The sequence below is a fragment of the Callithrix jacchus genome, chromosome 7, assembly GCF_049354715.1.
Source record: "Callithrix jacchus isolate 240 chromosome 7, calJac240_pri, whole genome shotgun sequence".
Taxonomy (NCBI): Eukaryota; Metazoa; Chordata; class Mammalia; order Primates; family Cebidae; genus Callithrix; species Callithrix jacchus.
This window is the reverse complement of record NC_133508.1, coordinates 23,582,580-23,608,124: the sequence shown is the minus strand read 5'-3', so window position 1 is coordinate 23,608,124 and position 25,545 is coordinate 23,582,580. Positions and strand designations below refer to the sequence as shown.

Below are 25,545 nucleotides of genomic sequence, written 5' to 3'. Positions count from 1 at the left end.
AAAGAAACTAAGGAACTTGAAAAAAAGATATGAGGAAATGATAACAAGAATGGATAACTTAGAGAGGAATATGAATGAATTAAAGGAGCTGAAAAACACAATACGAGAACTTCGCGAAGCATGCACAAGTTTCAATAGCCGAATTGACCAAGCAGAAGAAAGAATATCTGAAGTCGAAGACCAACTCAATGAAATAAAACAAGAAACCAAGATTAGAGAAAAAAGCACAAAAAGGAATGAACAAAGTCTCCAAGAAATGTGGGACTATGTGAAAAGACCTAACCTACGTTTGATAGGTGTACCAGAAGGGGACGAAGAGAATGAATCCCAGCTGGAAAATACTCTTCAGGACATCATCCAGGAAAATTTCCCCCACCTAGCAAGACAGGCCAACACTCAAATGCAGGAAATACAGAGAACACCACAACTCTGCAAGAAGAGCAACCCCAAGACACATAATCGTCAGATTCAACAAGGTTGAAATAAAGGAGAAAATACTAAGGGCAGCCAGAGAGAAAGGTCGGGTCACCCACAAAGGGAAGCCCATCAGACTCACAGCAGATCTCTCAGCAGAAACACTACAAGCCAGAAGAGAGTGGGGGCCAATATTCAACATTCTTAAAGAAAAGAACTTTCAACCCAGAATTTCATATCCAGCCAAACTGAGCTTCAGAAGTGAAGGAAAAATAAAATCCTTTGCGAACAAGCAAGTACTCAGAGATTTTGTCACCACCAGGCCTGCTTTACAAGAGCTCCTAAAAGAGGCACTACACATAGAAAGGAACAACCAGTACCAGCCATTCCAAAATCACACTAAATGCTAAAGAGCATCAACATAATGAAGAATCTACAGCAACTAACAGGCAAAACAGCCACTTAGCATCAAAATGACAGTATTAAATTCACACATAGCAATATTAACCCTAAATGTAAATGGACTAAATGCACCAATCAAAAGACACAGACTGGCAAATTGGATAAAAATCCAAAACCCTTCAGTGTGCTGTATCCAGGAAACCCATCTCACATGCAAGGATACACAAAGGCTCAAAATAAAGGGATGGAGGAAGATTTACCAAGCAAATGGAGAGCAAAAAAAAGCAGGAGTTGCAATTCTCATCTCTGATAAAATAGACTTTAAAGCAACAAAGATCAAAAGAGACAAAGAAGGTCATTACATAATGGTAAAAGGATTGATACAACAAGAAGAGCTAATGATCCTGAACATATACGGACCCAACGCAGGAGCACCCAGATACATAAGGTAAGTTCTTAATGACTTACAAAGAGACTTAGACTCCCATACAACAATAGTGGGAGACTTTAACACTCCACTGTCAATATTAGACAGATCAACCAGACAGAAAATCAGCAAGGATATCCAGGGCTTGAACTCAGACCTGGAGCAAGCAAACCTGATAGACATTTACAGAACTCTCCACCCCAAATCCACAGAATACACATTCTTCTCAGCACCACATCACACCTACTCTAAAATTGACCACATAATTGGAAGTAAAGCACTGCTCAACAAATGCAAAACAACTGAAATCATAACAAACAGCCTCTCAGACCATAGTGCAATCAAGTTAGAACTCAGAATACAGAAACCGACCCAGAACCGCACAGCTTCATGGAAACTGAACAACTGGCTCTTGAATGTTGACTGGGTAAACAATGAAATGAAGACAGAAATAAAGAAGTTCTTCGAAACCAATGAGAACGAAGACACAACATGCCAGAATCTCTGGGACACATTTAAAGCAGTCTCTAGAGGAAAGTATATAGCAATAAGTGCCCATATGAGGAGAATGGAGAGATCCAAAATTGACACCCTGTCGTTGAAACTGAAAGAGCTAGAGGAGCAAGAACAAAAAAACTCAAAACCCAGCAGAAGACAAGAAATAACTAAGATCAGAGCTGAACTGAAGGAGAGTGAGACACGAAAAACCCTTCAAAAAATCAATAAATCCAAGAGCTGGTTTTTTGAAAAGATCAACAAAATAGACAGACCGCTAGCCAGATTTATTAAAAATAAAAGAGAGAACAACCAAATAGATGCAATAAAAAATGATAAAGGGGAAATCACCACAGATTCCACAGAAATTCAAACCATCATCAGAGAATATTACGAACAACTCTATGCACATAAACCAGTAAACCTGGAAGAAATGGATAAATTCCTGGACTCCTGTGTCCTCCCAAGCCTAAACCAGGAGGAAGCTGAAACTATGAATAGGCCAATAACAAGGGCAGAAGTCGAGGCAGCAATTAAGAGCCTACCACTCAAAAAAAGCCCAGGTCTGGACGGGTTCACAGCCGAATTCTACCAGACACACAAAGAGGAGCTGGTACCATTCCTTCTAAAACTATTTCAAACAATCCAAAAAGAGGGAATCCTTCCCAAATCATTTTACGAGACCAACATCATCCTGATACCAAAACCCGGCAGAGACCCAACAAGAAAAGAAAACTTCAGGCCAATATCCATGATGAACATAGATGCAAAAATCTTCAATAAAATATTGGCAAGCCAATTGCAACAGCAAATCAAAAAACTTATTCATCATGATCAAGTAGGATTCATCCCGGGGATGCAAGGCTGGTTCAACATACGCAAGTCTATCAACGTAATTCACCACATAAACAGAACCAAAAACAAAAACCACATGATTATCTCAATTGACGCAGAGAAGGCATTTGACAAAATTCAACAGCCCTTTATGCTAAAAACCCTCAATAAACTCGGTATCAATGGAACGTATCTCAAAGTAATAAAAGCTATTTATGACAAACCAACAGCCAATATCATACTGAATGGGCAAAAACTGGAAGCATTCCCTTTGAAATCTGGCACTAGGCAAGGATGCCCTCTTTCACCATTCCTATTCAATATAGTACTGGAAGTCCTAGCCAGAGCAATCAGGCAAGAAAAAGAAATAAAGCATATTCAAATTGGAAAGGCGAAAGCCAAACTGTGTCTATTTGACCCCATCGCCTCAGCCCAAAAACTCCTGAAACTGATAAGCAACTTCAGCAAAGTCTCAGGATATAAAATCAATGTGCAAAAATCACAAGCATTCGTCTACACCAATAACAGACTTAAAGAAAGCCAAATCAAGAACGAACTGCCATTCACAATTGCTACAAAAAGAATAAAATACCTTGGAATACAACTCACAAGGAACGTAAGGGACCTCTTCAAGGAGAACTACAAACCACTGCTCAACAAAATCAGAGAGGACACAAACAGATGGAGAAACATTTCATGTTCATGGTTAGGAAGAATTAATATCATGAAAATGGCTATACTGCCCAAAGTAATTTACAGAATCAGCGCTATCCCCATCAAGCTACCATTGACTTTCTTCACAGAACTGGAAAAAACCACCATGAACTTCATATGGAACCAAAAGAGAGCCCGCATAGCCAAGTCAATTCTAAGCAAAAAGAACACAGCGGGGGGCATCACACTACCGGATTTCAAACTATACTACAAGGCTACAGTAATCAAAACAGCATGGTACTGGTACCAAAACAGAGATATAGACCAATGGAACAAAACAGAGGCACCGGAGGCAACACAACATATCTACAACTATACAATCTTTGATAAACCTGACAAAAACAAGCAATGGGGAAAGGATTCCCTGTTTAACAAATGGTGTTGGGAAAACTGGCTAGCCATGTGCAGAAAGCAGAAACTGGACCCCTTCCTGACACCTTACACTAAAATTAACTCCAGATGGATTAAAGACTTAAACATAAGACCTGGCACCATAAAAACCCTAGAAGGAAATCTAGGCAAAACTATCCAGGACATAGGAGTAGGCAAGGACTTCATGAACAAAACACCAAAAGCAATGGCAACAAAAGCCAAAATAGACAAATGGGACCTAATTAAACTCCACAGCTTCTGCATGGCAAAAGAAACAGTCAGTAGGGTGGATCGGCAACCAACAGAATGGGAAAAAATTTTTGCAGTTTACCCATCTGACAAAGGGCTGATATCCAGAATTTACAAAGAACTCAAACAGATTTACAGGAAAAAAACAAGCCCATTCAAAAGTGGGCAAAGGATATGAACAGACACTTTACGAAAGAAGACATATATGAGGCCAACAATCATGAAAAAATGCTCATCGTCACTGGTCATCAGAGAGATGCAAATCAAAACCACATTGAGATACCATCTCACGCCAGTTAGAATGGTGATCATTAAAAAATCTGGAGACAACAAATGCTGGAGAGGATGTGGAGAAAAAGGAACACTTTTACACTGTTGGTGGGAGTGTAAATTAGTTCAACCACTGTGGAAGACAGTGTGGCGATTCCTCAAGGCCTTAGAAATAGAAATTCCATTTGACCCAGCAATCCCATTACTGGGTATATATCCAAAAGACTATAAATCGTTCTACTATAAGGACACATGTACACGAATGTTCATTGCAGCACTGTTTACAATAGCAAAGACCTGGAATCAACCCAAATGCCCACTGATAATAGACTGGATTGGAAAAATGTGGCACATATACACCATGGAATATTATGCAGCAATCAGAAATGATGAGTTTGTGTCATTTGTAGGGACATGGATGAATCTGGAGAACATCATCCTCAGCAAACTGACACAAGAACAGAAATTGAAACACCGCATATTCTCACTCATAGGTGGGTGATGAAAAATGAGAACACATGGACACAGAAAGGGGAGTACTAAACATTGGGGTCTATTGGGAGGAAAAGGGGAGGGCCAGTGGGAGGGGGAGGTGGGGAGGGATAGCCTGGGGAGAAATGCCAAACGTGGGTGAAGGGGAAAAGGAAAGCAAAGCACACTGCCATGTGTGTACCTACGCAACTGTCTTGCATGCTCCGCTCATGTACCCCAAAACCTAAAATCCAATAAAAAATTAAAAAAAAACCTATATTTATGACAAATAATTATACTTTTCAAAATGAAACAAATGTTTCATGAGAAGAGTTGCACTGTTTTACAATTTTGCAAGGCTCTTTAATGTGTGACTTAGAAAAAGACAACTGAATCTTCATATGTGCCTCTGCATTCAGTCTGCTGCTCTGTTGTTTTGATTTCCCTCCCAGGAATCCCTGGGAGGGTCCTCAGACCAAGCTTTGAGAACCACAAGTATAGCCATTAGGAGGAAGGGCTTTGACTTCTGAAAGATTTGGGTGTGAATCCGGGATCTGTCTGTTACATGTGTATGACCTGGGCAAGTCATGGAATCTTATGAAGCCTCAGTGTCCTAATCTATAGAAAAGTATAAACTAAAAATAAAGTTCTAAGCTACCCACTGACTGAATAGACCCCCTCTTGGCCAAGGAGACTCTGAAAAGCCTTTAAACTGAGTTTCCAGTCATGATGGGACAGAAGGTCAGACACACTTCATTATACCCCGGCCCTTTCGTGGTTTAGACACAACAAATGACCAGCATTAATGTTTAAATAGAGATCATAAGACTGGCAGAGCAGACTCTGTGTGGCAATAATATACCAAATTATAAACAGGACCTAAGGCCATGCCAGGCAAGGGTGAAGTCATGTACCTCTACACTTAAAGAATCAACCATATTCCTTTTTTTTTTTTGAGATAGAGTTTTGCTCTTGTTACCCAGGCTGGAGTGGAATGGCGTGATCTCGGCTCACCACAACCTCCACCTCTTCGGTTCAGGCAATTCTCCTGCCTCAGCCTTCTGAGTAGCTGGGATTACAGGCACGCACCACCATGCCCAGCTAATTTTTTGTATTTTTAGTAGAGACGGGGTTTCACCATGTTGACCAAGATGGTCTCGATCTCTTGACCTCATGATCCACCCACCTCGGCCTCCCAAAGTGCTGGGATTACAGGCTTGAGCTACCATGCCTGGCCAAAGAATCAACTATATTCTAACTGCCACAAGGGTTTTCTTTTTCTCTAGCAGCTAAACAAGCCCTGGTCTTGAGATAGGCAGTGCTGAAGCAATTGCAGCTTGCCTACCATCAGGCACGGACTACCTGAGAGCCTCTGTTCCACCAGCAGTAACTACAGCTTTGATTGCACAAGAGGCTGATTTTAGTAACTTTCTCCTGATTAAAAGACCATGAACTGGTTCTGATGCTTTACAGAGGCTATGCACTTTCAAGCCTTCATATTCTGAAAAATCTTTTGATGTATAGGGTCTAATTATAATACATTTAAATGTTACGTTTCTACCCCCAAATAAACATAGGTCATATGTTACATGCATGTTTGTTCAATATGCATATGTCAGGACCATCTTCATGAATTTTCATAGCCCCTCCTGTGAGCTGTTAAATACGTGTATTTAGCCAACGCCATCAGCATAAAGCCCCTACCCCAGCTGTTCCCCCTTCCAAGTGCCTGTGGCTGCTCTTGGCTGGGAGCTGGCTTCCCAGCCTGTAGGATGGCCGCCTTGAAGGCTGTAAGCCCTTAGAAGAAATAAAGTCTCCTTTTCTAAATGTATAGGTTGTATTATTTTTTAAGCTAACAATAGCAATGGCATTATCACCTCACTTTCTGTATATAGTATGCTTACCATGGTAAACATGACACACAAGCACATGACACATGGCACATAAGCCAGTAGCTATTATTTTTAATATATTTTTTATTATTAATAACAGAAATCTATAAAATGTGAGCAGTAGTGGGTCCAACTAGAAGTGTCTTCATGTTCAGGTCGGGTTTACAACCCTCTTCCAGGGGTTCAAAACCATTCACCTGGCCACTCTGCTCAGGGTAAAACATCATCAAGTATTGTTTCATCCAGCCTTTTCATCCTCAACATTATATTTAAACTAGTAATCATTAAAGGAATTTTGATGGCGAATTATGAATATAATAAAAGTATTTAAATGAATGAATCTAAGACTAATAAAACCTCATTAAAGCATTTATGGGAAACAATAAATCTTTATTGATGCAATTAGCAGAATCTGGAGATTTTACCAAGTAATATGAGAGGCCCAACATATATAAATCAAGACTGGGAACCAAAAATATTAAAGCCAATCAGAAATTCCAATATACATATTGAAGTGATTAGCAGATCGTAAGGTTTGCCCTTGAAGCTCTAAAACCATTCTGAATCATATACCCTAAGGGCCTTTTATTTTGTTGCATTTTATTTGCTTTGGTTTTCTTTGATTTCTGGAAGTTCCGCAGTTCCCAACCAACAGCACAGGCACTTGGTGATAACTGACAACCCTAACCGCTTAGAAGAATGTCTATTCCTTTGAGAAAATGGGGCACACAAAAGTTTTTTTTTTGTTTTTTTTTTTTTGAGAGACGGAGTTTCGCTGCTGTTACCCAGACTGGAGTGCAATGGCACAATTGGCTCACTGAAACCTCCGCCTCCTGGGTTCAAGCAATTCTGCCTCAGCCTCCCAAGTAGCTGGGACTACAAGAGCACACCACCATGCCCAGCTAATATTTGTACTTTTAGTAGAGATGGGGTTTCACCTTATTGACCAGGATGGTCTCGATCTCGACCTCATGATCGACCCGCCTCGGCCTCCCAAAGTGCTGGGATTACAGGCTTGAGCCACCGTGCCCGGCCCAAAAGGCTTTTAACAATATTATTTAGTTCCTCATGGCACGTACAACATCAGGATGTTATATAAAAAGTGAACCAGTATCAGGCTCTGTTTCCTTTTATGAAGATTTATGGTCATGAAATATGTGATCCCACAGTAGATTTTAATAAGCACTTTCCAAAAAAGGCTTATGGGGAAGAAAACAAGGGAGAAGGAAGGAGAGAAGGAGGAGAGGAAGCAGCAGTGGGGGGCAATGTCACTTCATTCCAATTTAAGGAAATGATAGTCTGGAGTCCCAGCTTTGGAGAGGCAGAAGCTCTCCAAAACTGTGTATCAAACTCATTCCAACAACTATAGGATGATGAGGGGAATGACAGTAAGTCTGGCAGATGAGGCTGGGAACAAGGCTCTGTAAAGGAAACTCATGAGTTACACTGGCCAGCGACACCGTTAGAGGCTGCTTACATCTTCTGGGAAACAAAGTCTGTAATTCAGAAAACAGGCACTAGAAGGCGATGGCGCCTATGTCAATGGTGCTGCCCACGTGGCTTATGGAAGCTCAGCTAGTAAAGAATGTGGGCTCTGGAGTCCAAAACTGTGGGTTCGTATTTTGGCTGCCTACCTATAAGCTGCTGAACCCTGGACAAGTGATTTTATCTTCCTAGGTCTCAGTTTCCTCATGTGAAATGATAATAATGATAACACTACGCTGAGCTGCCTAGAGGTCTGATGAAATGATGCACATGAAGAGCCTAGGCACAGCACCTGCCACATGCCCAGAGGGCTCCTTCATTGCTGTGGAGCTTCCCATTCTCAAGAAGAGTACACTGTACAGGCTCCAGTGGAGCCCCAATCCCTGCAATATCACTTACTAGATAAGTGACCTAATTCTTTAAGCCTCAGTATTCACATCTGTTAAATGTGGGTTTTAATAGCTCCTTGTTGGAGGGTAAGGATTGTTTGCAAAGTACTGGAGCCCAGTGTCCAGCATATAAATGCTCAAGAAGTTGCAGCCACTTCCCTCACACATTTCCACAGTGATTTCATAACCACAGCTTCTTTTTGTTTGTTTTTAGATGGATTCTCACTCTGTCGCCCAGGCTGGAGTGCAGTGGCTTGCTCTCAGCTCACTGAAACATCCATCTCCCAGGTTCAAGTGATTCTCCTGCTTCAGCCTCCCTAGTAGCTTGGATTACAAGCATCCGCTACCATGCCCAGCTAATTTTTGTATTTTTAGTGAAACAGGATTTCACTCTGCTGGCCAGGCTGGTCTTGACCTCCTGACCTCAAGGCCTGCCTTGGCCTCCCAAAGTGCTGGGATTACAGGCGTGAGCCACCGTACCCAGCTCATAACCACAGCTTCTGATAGTCCCGACATTGCTACAGCATCTAAGCAGCACGACAGATATTATTAATCACCAATCAAGAAGTACTTATGGGGCACGTAAGTATTAGTTTCTGAGATGGCTATAACAAAGTACCACAAAGTGGTGGTACTCTCTCACAGCCTGGAGGCTAGAAGTCCAAAGTCAAGGTGTCTGCAGGGCTCTGAAGCATCTAGGGAATCCCTCCTTGTCTCTTGCTACCTTCTGATGTTGCCGGCAATCTGGTTTGTAGCTGCGGATCACCAGTCTCTGCCACCGTTTTCACATGCTGTCTCCTCTCTGTCTGGGCTTCTTCTCCTCTTCTTATAAGGACAGCAGTGATACAGGAATTAGGGCCGACCCCACACCAGTATGATCTTATCTAAACTAATTATAGCTATAGCCACCCTATTTCCAAATAAGGTCAAATTTTCAGTTTCCAGGGATTAAAACTTCAACATGTCTTTTTGGGAGTCACAATTCAAGCCCTAACAACTTCTCTGAGCTTTGTCCAAGAAGTATACATGGCCAAGGGACTCAAGGACCTTATCAGGTTTATCTCCTTAACTAAATAAAACACTGGAGCCAACAGGAGAATAATTAGGTCCTAAATTGTGTGCTACTGACAAATTAATAGGAATTTGAAGCAGATTGAAAAAAACCCCAGAGTATATGCTATGAGATAAGGTTTCTGGAGAAATATGAATTAGTGGGGCTGAGCAGATCCCAGGAGGCCAGCCCAGCATGAGGGGAAATCCCGGGCAGGAAGTGGCCAGACTGGAGCAGGGAGCTCAGAGGAGCGAGCCCTGTGCCTACTTGTTGAACAAACTACTGAGTTTTGGTTGACCAGCTTTTCCCTTCATTTTCACTCTCCACAAGCATTTGAAGGAATTATTATTTTTGTACCTCTTCTTCCTGCTATACACACTGGAGACCAGACAGAAAGAGAAGGAAAACTGGAGGCCAAACAAGAATGTATTTCTAAAACTCCTCTGGAATGGGAAGAAGGTTCAGAAATAGAGTCTGCATTTGTATATTCTCATTAATTAGAATATAACGCCAGAATTCCTCAGGATCAAATGCACATTCATGTCTACAGCCCTAAGAGGCGTCTACTGCTTAAGAATTCATCATTACTAACTTGGATCGAGTGCTGGCCTGAGTCGGGCATGTCAGGCATTGCTCTATGCTTTTCCAAGTATTAATTCATGACTCAGATCATCCTCCCAACAACCCTATAAATGAGGTGCTCTTATCTTCATTTTATAGGTGAGAAAATCAGACACAGAGAGGTTAAGAAAGTTGCTCAAGGTCACACAGCAATGGAGCCCACTCTACTGCTTCTCCCATAGATGAGTATATCTTTAAGAAGAGTATATTCTGGAACATAAATAATCTTCAGGAATATATTATTTCCTTTGGCTGCAGTAACAGCAACAGGAACACGGAACAGAAGCAAACTTGGAAGTCTTTAACAATGCAAAACAGAAACTTTTCAACTCAAACCGAATGGTGACAAAAAAATAAGGTTGGTGAGTTGGCAGTCCCGTAAACTGGCCACTTGGTTAATGGACTTTTGGAGAATCGCTGGTTTTCCCATTAGTCTTGGCTGTTTCACAATCTCCAGGACCTGGAGTTGGTCATGTAACTTCCTTAATTTGAACTAGCATTGTGCTAATACAGTAGCCTCTGGCCACATGTGTGTGGCCTTTTGTTTAAAAAGTTAAATTCATAAAGTCAGCTTCTCGGCTACACTAGCCACATCCTGAATGCTTGACAAGCACGTGCGATGGGCGGCCACCACATGGCCGGATACAGACATCTCCATCACCACAGGAAGTTCTACAGGACAGAGCCTTCTGCTCTGGACTCAGGACCCTCCTGGCTCCAGTATTCCGACACCACAACTAAGCCTGCCAGGTGAAAGGAAGGGAAGAAGGGCCCCCCTCTTCAGATGCAGAAACCAGAACATCAAGGAAGTGGAAGAGTGAAGACCGTGATTTAGGAGAATGCTCTTGCAAGGATAATTTACCTTCTGTATTCACGGTGCACAGAGGGAGGGAGACAGCACTGCCTGGTGCCTGCAATAACAAGGGAGCCTTTGACACGCAGGCAACACAGTTCTCTAGCTGAAAGCCCATGGGCCATCTCAAAGTCCTACCTCTCCTCTTTAACAGAACCATAAAAGGTCAAGAATAACTATTGTCTCAGAAACCTGAGTCCCACATTTTACTGTGTAAAAATTAACCTCCTTCTAGTTTGCCCCGTGCCAACATGAATGCATCTGGGCAAAGCCCTGCCCATCTGCAAGCACTGAGGAAAATCAATGCTAATCACTCCTCATCCTTCCTAATGCAGCCCACATTAGCAGCCAGCAGGGCAGGAAGGCCCAGACCACTCAAAGCCCAGAGGACAGAAGGAAGCACTGCCTAATGGGTGATACACAGAGCTGGCTTGATTTATATTTTATTCTAAACCAATTTAGAGTTGATGCAAAAGAAAGGAAAACATCTTTGAAGTTCTGAAAAATTGGACTTCAAAGATATTTTCCTTTCTTCTCCATTGAATCTACTTTTTTTAAAGACTGTTTCCGGCATGTCTAAACAAAAAAGGCTTTGTGGAGAGATTTCAGATCCTGATTGACTTAAAAGAGGCTTTGAAATCGAGGGACAATTAAATTTACTTTTAGCTATATAGAAGAGGGTATGGTATTCACTACTGTCAAGCATTGTGGAGAATCTATCCTCATAAAATTCTGCCTTTCCTAAATTCAATTATAAACCCATTTTCCCTGGGAGAGAGAGAGTTTTAATCGCATGGCCCAGCAAACATAATCATGGTTTATATTTATTTAAATACTTTCCCCCTAAAAACAAAAAAACTCTAATAGCTTTATCATAAGGTGTTCACCAAGTTTTATTTGGTTGCTATTTCTTGAGGATACAGAAAGGAAGAATATAAGCTAAGAAGTCTTGTTAATGGCTCTAAATGCTAGAAAAAAGTCAAGACAAGCAAGTATCTTATATGAATAGCTCTCCTTACAGCAACAATGCAAAATGACAAGGGCAATTTTTTTTTGAAAAAAAAAAAAAAAACAAACATGGGTATTGTGGGAATTTTTTAATCCAAGATCTCAAATGAAACAGAGCAGCAAGAACCTGGAGGTTTGGTCTCCTGTGGCTTTCAGTTCCTGATCTTACCTGAAGAGTGGACTATCGCAGCACACACAGTGGTACATTCCTGCTTCCTTGTTATTCAGGTAGATCCCACTGAAAGGCTGAAAGTAAATTAGATATGTCACGTTCAGATTTCTCATACTACTGGCAGGAGATGATACAGCAGATTTAAATCCTGGGTAAGTCCCCACATGAAGGAATTTCTGTGCTGATTTGACGGAGTACAAATAGCGCCAGAGAGAAAATAATCATGCACACAATGAAGCAGCCTGAAAATGTATTTGTAGCCGGGGCTTTATTGCACCCAATATTCAAATTATGACATTAATAATGCTTTGTATTCATACAGGACTTTTCATCCAAGAGCTTCAAAGTCTGTGAAAAGGCAAGAAAACAGTCTTATCTTCTGTGATTGTATGAGATTTTGGTCTTCCTTTCAAAAGAGTTGATACAACAGGAATCTAGTCCACTGTCAAACACTGAAATCTCCAATTAAAGACAGAATATAAATACATAAAAAGCATAGTTCGGTGAGATCAGAGATTTTGCCTATAATATGCTTCATGTAATGTTTAGGACATGGCATACTTAATAAATGTTAAATAATGACCTAGATTCCCCCAAGTGCCACTGGTGTCTCCCGCTGGCTAAACTGAACCAAGAGCTGGGGGGAAAGGGAACTGTTCACTCTTCCTAAAGCTCAGAGCAGGGGAAGCCCGTGGAGAGTGGATCTGGAGAGTAGACAGAGAATGACCTGCACAAAACCTCCCCTCTATTGATACTTGACTCTCAGTTATTGCTCAGCCAGCCTGTAAATTTATTCATTGGCTAGCAGAGTGCTAGCATATTACGATTGCCCATGACAAAACATGCAGGACTGAATTTTAATTTAGAGTCACCAAAGAGAAGCCTCCGATGTTTTATTTCTCTTCTCTTAGCTGAAAAAAAGCTAATGAAGGCTTACAGTTCAGCGATATTCTAAAAAGGTAAATGTGGAAGTGGATCCATGGAAAGAAATTTATAACATTAGTTAAAATAATGAATGATGCTCATTTTGTCAAATGGCCAAGTGCAGAGAGTATATTGTACCATCTGTTTGAGAAGCCGACAGATTTATTTTCCTAAACATCTGGCAGCTCATCTCTCCGGTCGCTCTATGTACCAAGCCCTGCCTGGCTCTGTACCTGAGAATTAGGGTTGGCTTAGAATACCCTGGGAAGACACACAACTACTCAGAGTATCATGTGGTTCCCTTGTGTGATCTACACACATGGCTAATATAGTCTCTTTCCCACTGAGAGCTTTAATAAAATTCCACCCACAGGAAGGTTTCAAACATACCCGCATTTCAGGATACTCTATTGGGATGTGCTGGCCCTTCTGATGACTTTAGCATTGGAGAAACTGAGGGAGAGACCATGATTACAATGCCAGTGCACGTGGGCAGTGACCTGAGTTTTGCAGGTGCTGACGAAGGAAAAAACATTCATACTCTACCATACCTGAAGCCACAGGGCTGGGGTCCACTCTGTGGGATCTGCTTCACTAGGAAAAATATATAATAACAAAGTTCAATTCAAAAAAGCTACATTCCAGTAGCTATATTTGGTCTAAGACAGACCACTTGTTAAGAAACACGGCACTGTGTTCTCATTTATATGTGAGAGCTAAAGAATTTGAGCACGTGGAGGTAGAGAGTGGAAAAATGGATAACAGAGCCTGGAAAGGGTGAGCGGGGGTAGGGGGAAAATGAAGAGAAGTGGCTTAAAGAGCACAAACATACAGTAAGAGAAAAATAATACACTCAGCGTTTGATAGCAGAGTAGGAGGATGACACTTAACAAAAATGCATTGTATTCAGGTGACAGACACCCTGAATACCCCAACTTGATTACTATGCATTATATATGCGTAACAAATTTTCTCATGTACCCCATCAACTTGTATACACACCACACATGCACACACACATACACACAGAAATGCGGCGCTGTAAAAAATGGTGTTATAATGAGAAACCACTGAGGGTTATTCTCAGAAAATGAATGAAAGCCGAGACTGCCGAATGCAGTTTAAATAGTGTTTCCACCTCTTGGCCGGCAGTCATTGGACATTTACAAAAGTTGATTTTTCGAATGCCTAGTAGGGCCAGCCACCACGTTAGGTGCCAGGGGATATAGCAGCAATGGCAAATGCTATAAAGGAAGAGTTCTGCTAGAAGCGAGCTTTGCTGGGGACTAGGAGAAGTTTTCCCAGAGAAAGTGAGATTTGGGCTGACAGCTACACGGTAGGTCTGAATGAATGGATGGAGGGTGTGGGGAGGGATGATGGGAGAGAAGAAGGAACACTGGGTGCAAAAGCCTTAAAAGAGAAGGGAGCCCAGGGCGTGTGAGAGTTCAAGAGTGGTGCAGCCAAAGTGCGGAGTCAGGAGGAAAAATGACTGGATATGAGGATCGGGGTGGGAGCCAGGGGCCCTTAGGACCTTATTAGCCATTTCATGCTTTTCCTTTTCCCTGAAAGGACTGGGCAACCACCAAAGGTTTTGAGCTGGGGGGTGATGTGGTCAGATTTGTGTTTTCCAAAGAACTCTTTCTGGCTGCAGTGTGGAGAATGGGTTGGCCGGAGCAAGAATGGCCGGCCATGCACAGGGGAGGTGACAGTGACTTGGCCCCGCGGGGAGGTGAGAGCAGTGCATGGAAGTGAACTACGGGAAGGTTACTTAGAAGTCAGAATAGAGACGATGTGTCCAGGGAAAAGTATCAGGTTTCTACAGCTCGATGGATATCGATACCTCGAGAAGGAAACAATGGAGGAGGAAGACCAGGTCTGTGGGGTGTTGATGGGCAGCTGGGTTTCATAATGGGACCTATTCCAACTCCCCCCTCACTGCCAACACGCGCAATCAGAAAACTGTAAACCAGCTTAGCTTACCGGTTCTGTTCCCTTTTCTCTGGTGACGTAGGATTGCTCTGGGGTTAGTTTCTTTTGCCACTCACTCTTGGCAAGAGGCAGCTCACACCCTGTATTGTTAAACAGGAATTTTAAAAATTAAAACAAAAATGCCCGATGGACTTTTTTTCCTTGGCTTTTTCCCCTAAGTGCACTGTCACCCAGCAGAATAATCCAGTCCCTTCCTCTCCCATGAATTCATTCTTCATGGGGACCAGAAGGCTCAGTCACAAAATGCCTTCATTGCCTATTTAACTTAATAAGAAATTAGTAAGAAGTAGAGAGCCAGTTTTCTAGTCCTCCTGGGGCACAGAAGCTAAAGGGGCAGCTGAAATATGAAAGAATGTGGAATACATTCCCTTCCGCATTCCCTTAGGTACCTAAGGGTAGAAACTGATCCTCTCTTCTGTGATGACTTTGACAGGAGGAGCTGCTGTCAGGATCCAGCCGGAAGTAGTTGAGGCACTGGACAGAAAGAACTGTCAGCTAGCTGGTTATTAAACTCTTCTCCCTTGCTGGTTTATAAGGATATCTCTGATTTTCCTTGCCAAGGTAGGTCTTTATTTTAAAAACCTTTTTGCATGGAACAAAAGATGAAACTCCCATAGCACATAGTCCTGAAAGGGAACCAGACCTGCCATAATCTATTACTATGCTTCATGGTTTTTGTCCATATTTTGTTTTCCTCTTTCCTACTCTCCTTGGCATGTATATTACTACATTTATTCAGGTGAGTGTAAGCCAAGTAACTAGAGCAATACTCTCTTTAGCCAAAGGGGGTAGGAAGCCCAACTCCTATAATAAATGTTTTTAATCATCCAACATTAAGAATTTGAAAGGATTTTATAATGTGTCCAACTCTTCAACTTACAGATGAGAAACAGAGGCTCAAAGGGTTAGTAATCTCACCACAGTGCTGAAGATGAAATGTTACATGCCTGTGACGTCAGCACCTATATATCAAACACATCAGAAGTTAGAGTTGAAATTCATTTTGGGTTATTAAAAAAAAAAGCCCTAAATTATCCTTCGGCAAGAAAAGACTTATCTTTTCACCAGTTTATAATACTGAACAATACTGCATTTCCAGTGGTGCATTTAGTTGATTGCTTACATTTTGCTAAAAGGTTTTTAAACTATTTAATATATTAAAAGTTTTTTTATTTCCTTTTATTACTATTATTATTCTTATACAAGGGCTCCCCTAGGAGGTATCTTTTATTAAATATATGCTTTATAAGACTACAGGGGTTTCTTTTTACTGTGGAAATATATCTCTGAAGTTCTTATGGAATATACCTCAGTTAACACATGATTTTTTGGGTATTCGACACTTTGGGAACAAAACAAAATGTATTTATGTGATAATTATTATTGCCCAGTGGCCTTCAGAGTTATCATGCAGAATGTCAGGTGATAAATGAAGAATGAAGTATAGAATTTTTTAAATCACCATTTTGTAAAAATCATCAGAGAATTCTAAAACTCCTGGGCGAAATATTTCTGGGGAACAGAATAGTCATATCTTCCCAAAATCCAACCCCAAAGTTTATTAATTACAATGAAGAAAATGCCACCATCTTCACCAAGTAGGCTAAGTTAGCATCACCAACAGTGGGACAAGCGACATCCTGTCTTCCCGATATGATGCCCTGAAAAGGACACAACATCACCAGGAAAGTTTTCCTGCTGCAAGTGCTCCATCTGTGTCTCGTGGAGAAACAATCACATAAGTGAAAATTGAGGGAAAGTATTCAAAACAAGTACTCTCCCCAACTAAATACAATGTGTGACCCTTTATTAAATTCTAGATCCCAGAAAAAAAAAAGAGCTATAAAAGACGTTGTTCGTATATGGTAGGAAATTTGAGTATTAACTATGTATTAGATAAGGGTGCTCAATTTCCTGAGTAGGAAAACTGTCTTGTGGTTTTGTAGGAAAACATCTTTGGTTTTAGGAGACACGCTGAGACATTTAGCAGGAAAGCATCATGATGTCTACAACCTCAAATAGTTTAGCAAGAGCCATATAAAGTGTTAGTGTGTGACTGTGAGTTTGTGTGTGTGTGTGTGTGTCTCAGTATTGGGGAGAGAGATGGGGAAGAGCACGTGAATCTAGAAGGGAACTTCAACTCTATGAGATTTTATCTAATGCCCCATAATCCCAGTTTAATTGTGAGGAAAAACATCAAACAATCCCAGACTGAGAGACATTCTACAAGGAACCCGCCCAGTACTCCCCAAAACTGTCAAGGTCATAAAAAACAAGGAAAGATGGAGACAGTTTTGACATATGTACCATGATTATGTCAGAAGTTAACCAGGGGACCTAGGTGAGGGGTTTTGAGAACTCTGTACTATCTTTATAACTTATCTATAAATCATTTTAGAATGATTCCAAAATAAAAAAAGCTTATTTAAAAAACTATCTTCTCTATGGCTACCCCTGTACCATTAAGCACTACGGGAGAAAATCCCCCACCTGGGGAGAGAGTTGTCCTTATAAACTCCAAGTTACTCATCTCACTGGGATTTCAGTGAACCACAGTGAGTATTATCTTTCCCCAGCCAGCTATCTTCCCATTTCTCTGCAATGGGTGTTTTAAACCTTTTCTAATCTCAGGAATGTAAACTACTACAACCACTATGGAAAACAGTGTGGAGATTCCTCAAAGAACTAAAAGCAGAACTACCATTTGATCCAGCAATCCCACTACTGGGTATCCACCCAGAGGAAAAGAATTCATTATATGAAAAAGATACTTGCACATGCATGTTTATACCAGCACAATTCACAATTGCAAAAATATGGAACCAACACAAATGCCCATCAATCAACTAGTGGATAAAGAATTGATGGTGTATATATACAATGGAATACTATTCAATCGTAAAAAGGAACAAAATAATGGCATTCACAGAAACCTGGATAGAACTGAAGACTATTATTCTAAGTGAAGTAAGTCAGAAATAGAAAACCAAATGTCGTATGTTCTAATTCATAAGTGGGAGCTCAGCTATGAAGATGCAGAGGCATAAGAATGAGACTTTGGGACTCAAGGGGGAAAGGGTGGTAGGGGGAATGAAGGATAAAAGACCATACACTGGGTACAGTGTACACTGCTCAGGTGATGAGTACACCAAAATCTGAGAAGTCACCATGAAAGAAAGAACTTATTCATGTAAGGAAACACCACCTGTTCCCCAAAAACCTATTGAAATTAATTTAAAAAAAAAAACAACTTTCCACTCTCCTCACACCATGGTATCTACTACATCTCCCCTTCCTCTCAATAGATGATTTTGCTTTTGTAAAATCAAAACCCACAACAAAAGAAATCCCTCAATCTCTTGCAACAAAATCATCACCCTTACCTATGCCTGTATCTATCTACCCTTTTTCCATCTTGTCGCAATGGAACAAGTGACTGCATCTGATATGGTTTGGCTCTGTGTCCCCACCCAAATCTCATGTCAAACTGTAATCCTCAGTGTTGGAGGTGGGGCCTGTTGGGAAGTGATTAAATCAAGAGGGCGAATTTCCCCTTTGGTGCTGTTCTAGTTAGTGATGGTGAGTTATTGAGAGATCTGGTTGTTTAAAAGTGCACCTCCCCTTCTCTCTCTTCTTCCTGCTCTGACCATGTGAGACCTGCCTGCTTCCTATTCACCTTCCGCCATGATTGAAAGTTTCCTGAGGCTTCCCTAGCCATGTTTCCTGTACCGCCTGTGGAACCATGAGCCAATTAAACTGCTTTATTTCATAAATTACCCAGTCTTTTGTATTCAGGATTTATTTTTTTTTTTTCTTTTTTTGAGATGGAGTCTCGCTCTGTCGCCTGGATGGAGTTCAGTGGCATGATCTCAGCTCACTGCAACCTCTGCCTCCCAGATGCAAGCAATTCTCCTGCCTCAGGCTCCCAAGTAGCTGGGACTACAGGCAGGTGCCACCATGCCCAGCTAATTTTTGTATTTTTAGTAGAGACGGAGTTTCACCATGTTGGTGAGGATGATCTCGATCTCTTGACCTCATGATCCACCCGCCTCCTCCTCCCAAAGTGCTGGGATTATAGGCGCAAGCCACCAGGCCTGGCCTCTCTCTGGTATTTCTTTATAGCAGTGTGAGAACAAAGTAATACAGCCTCCTCTTTTCTGTGTTTCTTTTTTCTTTTCTTTTTTTTTTTTTTTTTTTTTTGCCACTTCTGTTCAGGATCCTCTCTCTTTTTGTCCACCCCAGATGAAGAAAAAAGGGAATGCTTTAGCCAGAGGCACTAAAAAGAGCAAGAACAGGCTTTGTTAGTAAGAGTGAAATGTCCTGGATTCCTCCTCCAAGATCTAAACTCTAGTCCCATGGGGAACTTGTGAGACCTAACCTCTGGCCATCACTGACATCTGTCAAGGAAAGGAGTAAACAGCATCATGATAAAACACCTTCCTCTTGGCTTTGGCAAAGATCTTGCACTATTCCTGTGGATAGATAAGAGGAGGACTGACTTCAGGTACTAAGGTTGAAATTTACAGTCTGTGAAGCTGCTTTATCTTCCTATCTCCTTTCAGGAAGGAAGTGGAATGGGCTTAGAAAAAAACCCTATTGTCTCCTGGAAGCACTGTCCTTCGTGTGACTTAACAGGCAGCACAGTATAGCAGCTGACACTGGAAAGAGGGAATTAGAGAAGGGCTAAAAGTCAGTGGGACTCTCATGAATTGAGCTTTAAAACATGTACTTCCTTCGCTTTGAACCTATGGCTTGAGTCTGGGTTTCCCAGCTCCGTCTCCCACACCTCTATATTTTGTCACACCTATTAGAGACTATCTGTTCTTCAGACACCACCTTCTCCCTCAGCCCTAATTTTTTTAAGAGACTAAGTGTCACTGTGTTGCCAAGAATGGAGCACAATTCATAGGCACCATCAAAGCACACTACAGCCTTGAATGCCTGGGCTCAGCGATTTTCCTTCCTCATCCTCCCAAGTAGTTGAGACTACAGGTGCATGACACAGTGCCACGCCATAATGTTTTCTTGTTAAGTTTAAAATATATAACTAATATTTAAATTGCTAAATGAAATAATTAAGTCTTCATCTAAGTACAATATGAAAGGACATTTTTCATGGTTCTTTTAATCCTTATCAGTGTGGACCTTTTACACTATTTTTAATGTATCTGAAAGCTTTAGTGGGTCGGCAATAATGTTTGGACTAGTTCTTTCTCAAGCCCCAATTATACAACATTTAGCTGCAGACTTGCCAGCCTAGAAGGCTCACTCAAGGGCAGACGGACTCTGCTTTGATAGCCCAGTGACAAAAGCTCATTTGGGTACACCCTGGTCAGGATATATGTGGGCTGTATCACTTTAAGAGGTTTCTTTGACTTGGATGTTAAGAGCTGAATTGTGACACCCCCTGTCCTCCAACTTCAAAATTCGTATGTTGAAGTCCTAATCCCCAGTACCTTAAAATGTGACTGCATTTAGAGACAGGGCCTTTAAAGAGGCAATCATGTTAAAATAAGCCATTAAGAGTGGGCCCTAGTCCAATAAGACTGGTGTCCTCATAAGAGGAAGAGACAGTGAGAAAAGGTCACCTTGAGGACACAGCAAGAAGGTGGCTATCCCAAGTTAAGGAAAGAGGTCTCAGGACAAATCAGCCCTGCTGCCCCTTGGTCTTGGACTTCCAGCCTCCAGAACCATATGAAAATGAATTCCATCGTTTAAGCTGCCCAGCCCATGGTATTCTGCTATGGCATCCCTAGCAGATGAACACACGGGGGCTTTAGGAAACAATGAAAATTTAAATAAAAATTGCAGTATGAATAAATTCTGTGCAGTTTTAACAAACAGCAATTTAGGCATGTGTACATTAGAGACACAACAAGGTCTCTGACTTGGGAATGAGTCAAGTCATCTGGCCTCCGTGGCTACAGAGATGTTTCGACACTGGTTGTGTCCTTTTGTATGTGTGTGTCCAGGTACTTTCTGTCTTCTGCACCACATGCTCACCCTTTGGGGGCTATATGTTTCCCAGATTCCCTCTACATTCTCTTGCTATCAAAACATTTATCGGTTGCTGCTCTTGCACAAGATAGCTACACAGCTTTACTTTGAGTAATGCCTTAATAAACTCAAATTCCTTGGAGTACTTTTCTGAGTGCTGTGATTTGCACAGGCCACATATCTTGGTCAGAAGTTTCATGGGGTGGGCCTCAATTTTTTCATCCCTAAGGAAATCCCCTCTTGGTCCTTTAGTCACCTACCAGGTGCCTCCTTTGGGTTTTGCTAACCTTCCTAGCCACAGTTGCTATACTGCTAATTGTCATGCATAAACCCACTTCATTCTGATAAATACTTGTTGAATCTAATGGAATCCACTAGATACTGGTATTAGAAGAATCCCCAGGCCATTCTGATCTGCAGAACTGTCTCTCCCACCACAGTGCCTAGACTATTTTAACCCTATGCCCCGGATGGTTTCTTAGCATAGTCATCTCTGTAAAGAATATTTTCCTGAAGCAACAGATTGTTTTCTCCAGGATATTTCTTACTTTGCTTTTTCAGTTTGCTCTTTGTCAATCTGGAGAACAAAATCACTCTAAGCATATGAGAAACTGCAGCACAGGAGAAAAATACTGCCATTTCAACATCTTCTCATTCCCCCATCCCAATTTCTCTCTCTCTCAACTGACTCCCTAAGCCCACAATGTAAGTTAAATGAAAGCTACATTTTTGTCCTTTCCACTTATGTATCTAATCATAACTAATATTTATTGTGTACCTGCTAAGTATGAAGCATTATAATAAAACATCTAATTATAAAGTTACTTTGTACAACAACCCTACCCTACCATTACCATTTTCCTTATTTTATAGAAGGAAAAAAAATCTGAAGTTGGAACTTACCAAATTCAAAAACGTGTCCAAAGACACCGTTACAAACTGAATGTTAGCTTTCTCCCTGATCCTCTCCCTGCCGCCATATGTTGAAGCCCTAACTCCCAATGAGATGGTATTTAGAGGTGGTGCTTGGGAGGTTATTAGTTTTAGATTCGATCATAAAAGTGACGGATTCGTGGTCCTTCCCGAGACAGTCACATGAATGCGGAGTGAGAAGGCAGTCAACTGCAAGCCAGAAAGCGTCTGCATCAGGAACCAAATCTGTCCCACCTTGATCTTGGACTTTCCAGTCTCCAGAACTGTTAGAAAATGTCAGTTGTTGAAGCCACGCACTCCACAGTATTTTGCAATAGCAGCCTGGGCTCAGACAGAGCCAGGAAGCCACAGAGAGCCAAGACTCAAAATCCACACCTATCCACACCCAATCCCTTCATCACAGAACTACTACCTGCTTATCATTTTTAATGGCTGTCTAACAGTTTGTTGGATTGAGTTTTCATGATTTATGTAAGTATTTCTTAACTGATTTGGGTTATGGCCAGTTTCCATTTTGTAATAGTATGTAAACCATCTTTGCATATATAGCTTTGTTCTTCTTTTGAGCTATTTCCTTTGAATAAATTCTCAGGAGCGGGGGTCTGATAAGGTACACAGCTCCTGTTATGTAGTGGTGTCCGGCCAAATTTTAATGTTGCTGGAGAACTTTAGACCCCAGAGCAATTCATTAGGCTGCTTCTGACAGCAGCAATTACAGCTATAAAGTAGTTCCCGTTAAACCACTATCCAGTACCAAGGGGGATAAAGATCCCCAGTCAGTAACTGTGATCTGTTTCTGTCACCTGTGGTTCTCAGCAAAACTATGCTTGGCACACAGTAGGCTCACAACAAATGTCATCAGACTGACTGACTAGAGACACCAGGGGTTAGACAGGCCATAGCCGGAAGTCATGTTGGATCATCTAACATTCCACGACGCCAGCGCTTTTATTTAGTATTCTTTTAATACAGCATTTTGAAAACTTCAGTGGCTAAACAGAGCTCCAAATGAGTTGGAACATTTTCATCAGTTGGGTATCACTGAAGTTCTTCAATGAACACATATATTGGATTCAGAGGTGGGACAGTCTGGCAACTGCCCGGGATGCCACTCCTCTGGGGCACTAAATTCCCCTGAAACAGCCCTGAAATACAGGGATGGCTGGCGCAGGTCTCCGAGGTGAGTCCTTCCTGATTGGTGAAAAAATGTACAGGTACCCAGATCCAAGAGGGGATACACACACACATACACACACACGTTCTCAGATCCAAGAGAGGACCCCCCCCCACACACACACACCCTGGTCTCTGTCTCCGTTATTAATAAAGCTGTCACCTGAAAAGGAACAAACGATCAACCCAGTCTCCCTGGCTCCTAGACATATTCATGGGAAGACAGCAGGACAGGGAACACCCACAGGAACACCGAGTCGGAACTGCCTGCTTCTCAGCTGCTGGAAGGAAGCCCGAGGGACTACCAAGAGGACTGCAGTGCAAAATACCGGGGGCCTTCACAGGGGCGCCGGGGCCCGGCTGCTGCAGCCCCGACAGCGGGCCCCTGCCTGGAGTCCCCGATAAGGGTCAAGGGCCCCCGGGCCCCACTTCTATGCCCTCACTCCCCCCGCCCAAAAAGAAAAAAAATTATGCGCACATTTAGGGGTATAATTTGCTCATTTCCTCGGCTTCTCACAGGGATCAGTCCCCACCCCGCCACCACCAAGTTTACAATCCACTGTCCCAGACCCTCAGGCGGGGGCGCGCCGCGGAGGGCTCAGGAAGAGGAGGGCAGCGCCCGGCCTGGACCGGCCCCAGGCCCCGGGTACAGCGGGTGAAGTGAATCGGAAAGCCCGAGGCGGCGGCGGGGCCTGCGAGGCCTGCGTCCTACCTGCCTCCCCCAGGCCCGGCCCCGCGCCGGGCCCGCGGTCGCCCTCTCGGCCCCGCATCGCCCGCAGAGGCGCCACTCCGAGGGGCAGGCCCCGGAGCAACCGGAGGAGTCGCGCCATGACGCCCGTTCGGGCACCGCCCCACCCTCTGCCCTCTGCCCGCCTCTGCCCTGCCCCCAACCTACCCCTCTCCCATTCCTCCCCTCCGCCGGAGCCAGTCGGCCTCCCTCCCCACGCTCCGCCCCACCGCCCGCCCCGGCTTCTCCGTTTCGTGCCCCTCCCTCCTTCCCAACTTCCCACCTGCTCCTCCCGCTACGTGCCCTAGGCCCTTCCAGGTCCGCGGCCCTCTTCCTTCCCACTCTGCCTCTGTCTCCTCCTCTCTGTTCCCCTCCTTTTCCCCTCGCCTTTCCTCCCCCTTCCTCTCTCCCTTCCCTTCTATGAGACCCTCCCCAGCCCTTCTCTGCATCTCCCAGCTCCTCCCACTCCTGCTCCTCCCTCGCCCTGCCCCACTCCACCCATCCCCATTCCACTCTTCCTCAGCCCAAACACTGATCTATTTTAGTCTGCATTTTCTAGAGTCGTCCGTAAATGGAATCATCCCATAGGTACTTGATTTTGTCTGGCTTCTTTCACTCAGCATAGTTACTTTGACATGCCTGAGTGTTTTTGCAAGCAACAACCATTCATACCTCGCTAGTGCTGAGCAGTATTCCATTATGGCTATACCACGGTGCGTTTATCTAATCACCACTTGATTTAGGCTGCTTTCAGTTTTTCCTGACCAGAACTACAGCTGCTAGGAACATTCCTGTGCAAATCTTTGTACAGACATATACGGATTTTCTTCTCTGGGGTAAATACCTGGAAATGGAATGCCTAGGTCATAAGGTAGGTGTAACCATTTAAGAAACTACCATACTGTTTTCCCAAGTGTTTTTTTTTTTCTTTACATTCCCACTAGCAGTCTATTCGAGTTCCAGTTGTTCGTCATCCTTGCCAACATTGAATGTGCAGAGATTTTCATGTGTAGTGCAGAGATTTAATGTGTAGTGGTAGCTCATTGTGGCTTTCTGATGCATTCTGTAATCGTTAATGACGTTGAACATCTTTTCATGTGCTTATTTGCGGCAAATATATTTTCCTTGCTGAAGTGTCTGTTCAGATCTTTTGCCCATTTAATGTTAAGTTGTTTAATTATTGAGCTTAGAACATTGTATATATTTTGGATAAAAATCTTTTATCAGATATACGCTTAACAAATATTTTTTTCCCCAGTCTCTTGCTTTTATGTCTCCTAATAGTTTCTTGGGAAGAGCAGACATTTTTAATTTTTATAAAACCCAATTTATCAATTTTTTAGTGGATCGTTCTTTTTTTTGGTATTATATTTAAGAAATCTTTGCCTAATCCAGGATCACAAAGATTTTCTCTCGTGTTTTGTTCTAAAATTTTTATAGTTTTAGGTTTTACATTTAGATCTCTGACCCACTTTGAATTAATGTTTATATATGGCCAAAATTTCGTTGTTTTTATCTGTTTTGTTTTTGCATATCTATATCCAGTTGTTCTAGCAGCAACTTTAGAAAGACTACCCCTTCTCCACTGAATTATTTTTGAATCTGTGTCAAAAATCAGTTTTCCATTAGTATGTTGGGTCCATTTCTGGACTTCCTATTCTGTCCCATTAATTAATTAATTTG

The 25,545-nt window shown here is 42.3% G+C and overlaps 1 protein-coding gene and 1 long non-coding RNA gene across 6 annotated transcripts in view; one reads left to right on the top strand and one right to left on the bottom strand.

Moving 5' to 3' along the window:
* Window positions 1-23,995, bottom strand: part of MSRB2 (methionine sulfoxide reductase B2) — an 80,600-nt gene extending 56,605 nt beyond the window's left edge. For all 4 annotated transcript variants that reach the window (XM_078332928.1, XM_078332930.1, XM_078332929.1 and 1 more), the window contains exons 1-3: window positions 23,848-23,995; window positions 15,024-15,112; window positions 12,117-12,193 (exon numbers count right to left, since the gene is read on the bottom strand). In XM_078332928.1, coding sequence (XP_078189054.1) covers window positions 12,117-12,193; window positions 15,024-15,112; window positions 23,848-23,965 — 284 coding nt within the window. In that variant the 5' untranslated portion in view covers window positions 23,966-23,995. The remainder of the gene's footprint in view (window positions 1-12,116; window positions 12,194-15,023; window positions 15,113-23,847) is intronic.
* LOC103794127 (uncharacterized) overlaps window positions 1-25,545 on the top strand; it is a 112,118-nt gene that overhangs the window by 49,164 nt on the left and 37,409 nt on the right. The window contains exons 2-3 of one of the 2 annotated variants that reach the window (XR_013520423.1): window positions 8,629-8,996; window positions 15,466-24,733. This is a non-coding gene — a long non-coding RNA (uncharacterized LOC103794127). Of the gene's footprint in view, window positions 1-8,628; window positions 24,734-25,545 lie in introns of both variants that reach the window. The other variant, XR_621392.5, reaches the window with a different exon arrangement.